This window comes from Gossypium hirsutum, chromosome D13 (assembly GCF_007990345.1).
Source record: "Gossypium hirsutum isolate 1008001.06 chromosome D13, Gossypium_hirsutum_v2.1, whole genome shotgun sequence".
Classification (NCBI taxonomy): domain Eukaryota; kingdom Viridiplantae; phylum Streptophyta; class Magnoliopsida; order Malvales; family Malvaceae; genus Gossypium; species Gossypium hirsutum.
The window spans coordinates 63,182,822-63,187,114 of record NC_053449.1 but is presented as its reverse complement, the minus strand read 5'-3'; the positions used below and the strand labels follow the sequence as shown (position 1 = coordinate 63,187,114).

The 4,293-nt window shown below is 36.1% G+C and overlaps 1 protein-coding gene across 1 annotated transcript; it reads right to left on the bottom strand.

The window, feature by feature from the left end:
* Window positions 1-1,152: 1,152 nt before the first annotated feature.
* On the bottom strand, window positions 1,153-3,790 carry LOC107945194 (zinc finger CCCH domain-containing protein 22). The gene is made up of 8 exons (XM_016879075.2): window positions 2,820-3,790; window positions 2,601-2,750; window positions 2,330-2,509; window positions 2,171-2,247; window positions 1,844-2,092; window positions 1,616-1,754; window positions 1,311-1,466; window positions 1,153-1,211 (listed from the first exon to the last, which is right to left on the bottom strand). Exons 1-8 carry the CDS (start codon window positions 3,440-3,442, stop codon window positions 1,187-1,189), a joined length of 1,599 nt encoding a protein of 532 aa, XP_016734564.2. The 5' UTR covers window positions 3,443-3,790; the 3' UTR covers window positions 1,153-1,186.
* Window positions 3,791-4,293: the final 503 nt, after the last annotated feature.

The window sequence follows — 4,293 nt, the reverse complement described above, 5'->3', positions numbered from 1 at the left end:
GAACAACCACGAACCGATCTTTTTACTTCATTTCCCCCTGATTTACACACCAAGTGTTGAATACAATTCAAACCTTAAAATATTGCTTTGCACACTAACAAATATTGAATACAATGATAAGACATATCGCGTTCTCAAAGAAAAACCCATTTCCGAACCTTAAAAAAGACGGGAGCAACCACAAACCCGAACACGAACAGTAAAATGGCACTAACAATACTAAAAAAAAGACCATTTCCTTGTTTTTGCAATAACATCCATGAACAATAAATTAAATCATAATACTTATGAAAAAGAAAGTTGCCCAAGTTGCAGCCTTTTTTTTCATAATTTCTCCCTTTTGGAACTTTCATATATGATAGTTATTCATATTCAATACTACTAAAAAACCACGAAATTAAGATTGTTATTTTACAATTTCGAACAAAGGGTAAACTGAAATAATATTACAGTACCAGGTAATAAAAAAAAAGTTATTACTAGGTCTAATTTTACTGTATGGTCCAACAGACACAGAGAAAAAGACCCTACTGTCCTTTACCTATACATTTATATGTATCTTTAATTCATTGTAAGTAGTATGTATTCATCATGATGATGATCATAATGATCACATGATGATGATATTGCTGCAGTTTTTGGGTATGGTTTTTTGGCTATACAGCTAGCTAGAGGACTTCTTTTTTCTATTCTTTTTGTATGATCTTCTCAATGTTTTCTGCAAATGTTCAGGAAAAAAACAGTTTCAACATTATGAAAATCATTGGTAAAAATACCATGGAGGTCCTTGTACTAAGTATTGTTTGCATTTTTTGTCCCTTCTACTCAAAAAATATGGACAATTTAATCCTAAGAAGCAAACTGATCCTTTTTTTATAAATATTTCGTCCAAAAACTGACATAAATGACAAGAGTAACCAAATAGTATCATTCATGTACAAAGATCAGTTTTTAACAGTAAAATAAATGAAACCTTTAATAGAAAGACCGATTTACTCTTTGATCTAGCATTCAGGGGCTAATTTGCTCATTTTTTAAGTATAGAGGGAAAAATGCAATTCGGCTCTTAGTACAAGGGCCTCCATCGTACTTTTACTAAAATTCACTAAATTTGGGCAAAATTTTCCAACAATGTTAATATATGTGTCTTACCATGTCTACTTGTTAGAAGAGAGTTTCAGTTCCTTTAAGCTCCTTGCCCTGATGAAAACCTGTAATGGCAGCCAAATGGAATGTTCTTAGTTAGCTCTGGGTGTTCGTATTCGAAGGAATGGGGTTATTGTCGTCTTCTCATGTACGGAATGTTTTACCTGGGGAGTTGTAGGAAACATGATTTGAGAGAAGCCACGTTGAGGCCGGAGGTGTTGGCCAGTGAAGGGTTTTTCTCGTCAGTGAAGACGGTGAAGCACTCGCCAGTTGACTTCTTAGGTGATGCGAAAAGGTTATCGGGGAGAATATGCTCCAAGCTGCAACAGAAAAGGCCAACAAATAATAAATACGGATAAGAAACGATTCAAGTGATCGCCACAAAGTGGAAGAATTACGTAGAACCGAACACGTTTCGTGTTATGGGGATATATGTTTTTTAATGTACATTTAATGACAAGCTTTATACCTTTCGGGGAAGTCGTTTTGTTCGGTATTGGCCTTATCCTCCTTGGTAACGGTAATGCCGTTGTCGCTTTTATGGTTACAAACTGGCTTAACTTCCTCGAGCAGCTTATTGGCAGCTGGTGATTTCAAACCACCATTATCTGCAGGAAAAGAAAAAGCAAAACTGAAATGAATAATGGAACACGAAAGTTAATTTGAACTGTTCTCGGCGGCGTTAAGTGTTATAAACCTTCTAGGGTTGCTTCAACTGGGAAAATACGAGCCTGATTGGTGGGAATACGGGAAACAGTCGGCGAAGGAATGGGAGAACAGGTGGACAAACTGTGATGAAACGAAGAATGGTGTTGGTTTTTGAGGTCCAAAAGCTGCAAATTCATTAACCTTCTTCCTTGTAGTTCGATGGCCTGTTGTAAATCGGCCTGCTCCTCGAGTTTCCTTCGCAACATCATCTCTTGAGCATTATAAAACATTCTCGTACCTAAACAAGTTCAAATAGAAAAAGCTCACGATCAAGTAGTACATAAACCGAAACCTAGTTCTTTGTTTCTATACGCACCGAGTTGAAGATCAAATGGTTCCCGGGTATCAACTGGAGTTGCGGAATACTCTCCTCTCTCCAATTGTTGTTGCTTCCTAATCAAATAACATGAATTACATCGATAAAATGCAGACAATATATGCAACATATAGATAACGAAAAACCGAAAAATCATACTTCTCATGAACTTTGCCTTTCTCCTTGTACGGTTTAACGAGAACCCGAGAATCGCAAACGAAATGCGGGTTTCCTTTCGATAAAATGAGCTTCACTGTTTCGGGATACACGAACGTAACGAAACCGAACATCCTTTTTTGTTGATAAGGTATTCTAACATCTTGTACAGGTCCATAAATGCTATATAAAACACAAAATGGCATGAGCAAAAAACTTAAAAAACTCTACAATAGAAGCTCGAACAAGAGCCAACAATGGCGGATTTAGTTACCTGAAATAATTCGAAACATCTTCTTCTTTAAAAGTACTGTCAGCTGGAAATGTTAAATAAATTTGCCTAGAGCTTGAATTAGTTCCCACGGCTGCTTCGGACCGGCACCGACCGTATTTATGAAGCTCATCTGTTATCATCAATGGTGATCTGCAACGGAAAAATGTTATTTACACTTAAATTAACAAAAAAAAGAAAAGAGATTAAGCTAAGCTTCACCTGTACGGCAAAGAAGCGCCACCAGCCATGAACTGTGATGCCGTCACCGTTGCCGCCGCTTGTTGGAAAGATTTTGATCTGAGCAGCTCTTGGCAGTGTTCCAACTCGTTCTCAGCACAGTGATCTCCATGGATAAACTTACACTTACTACCGTTCTTACAAAACCCTCGAGCAAAATACAAACAAGGTTTCAGATCTTCACCGGTTAAACACAGTCCCGGAACCGAGAAACTCCGTCGATGTAAAGTCGAATCGGCGTATCCCCCACTACCGCCGGTCAAATAATCCGAAACATGTTCTTGAAACTGAAAATCATCCACGAATCCACCATTGTCGTCGGCGGCCACACCATGCAAAGATTTGGCACACCCATTAACGACACCGGCGTAAGAGAACGGCGGAGGAGGAGACGGCGAAGGCGGGTTAGAAATGGGGAGACCTAGATGGGTTTTAGCTTTAAAGATCAAAGAATGGATTAAAGCTTCAGGTCCAAAAGCTAAACGTATCATTTCTTTGTCACCATGGTCTTGAAGAAGAAGGTAACCTATGATTTTAGAAGCATTTTCAGGGTCTAAATTTTGGATCCTAGAAAACACTATCCTCGTTGCTTCATATGAATCCATGGCAGGAATGGAACAACAAAAAAAAGCTGAAAAAAGCTTTTAAAAAAACCAGTCTAGAGAGATGAAGAAGAAGATAAGAGAGAGAAAAGAGTGAAAAAAAGGAGTGGACTTTGCTTTCAAAAGGGCAATGCTGATATGGGTTTTAAATATTATTTTTTTCCAGTAAAATTATTATGAAATTATAAACAAAAATGGCGTTTTCCTGCAAATTTTCTCACTTTTTCTTCTTCTTCTTCTTCTTCTTTTTTTTTTTATACTTTTGATGATGGGAAAAAAGAAAAAGGGGAACTTTAGAAATTAGAACCACACACACAAAAAAAGACAGTGCAGAGCAGAGCAGGCAACCTCGGGAGAGTAAATTTATGTTTTTTTTTATATTGGGGTTTAAATATTTTTAAGGGTAAATTACACTTCTAGTCATTGAACTATTAGTAGATTTCGTTTTTAGTTACTCAACTATGAAAAGCTACAAAATAATCACTTAACTATTCGATTGTGTCTTTTTTAGTTAAATTACTAACGGGAAAATCACTTGGCATAATATTAAACTTCAAACCTTGTCGTTTTCTTTGAAACATTGAAGGTTATTTTTAAAAGAATAAGAAAATATGAATATTATTATCTTGAATTTTTGGTGAAAAAGTTTAACTGATAAATTTTTTAAAATTTTTTAGGTGAAAGGGTGATAAAGAAAAGTAAAATTGGAAAAAGCATCAAATTACATGGTGTGTAAATGTCAAGAGCTAAAGCTGCTCCTATGGTAATTTAATCAAATGATCATTTTATAACTTTACATAATTATTAGACTAAAATTGAAAATTACCAATAAGTGAGTGACACTAGTGTAATTT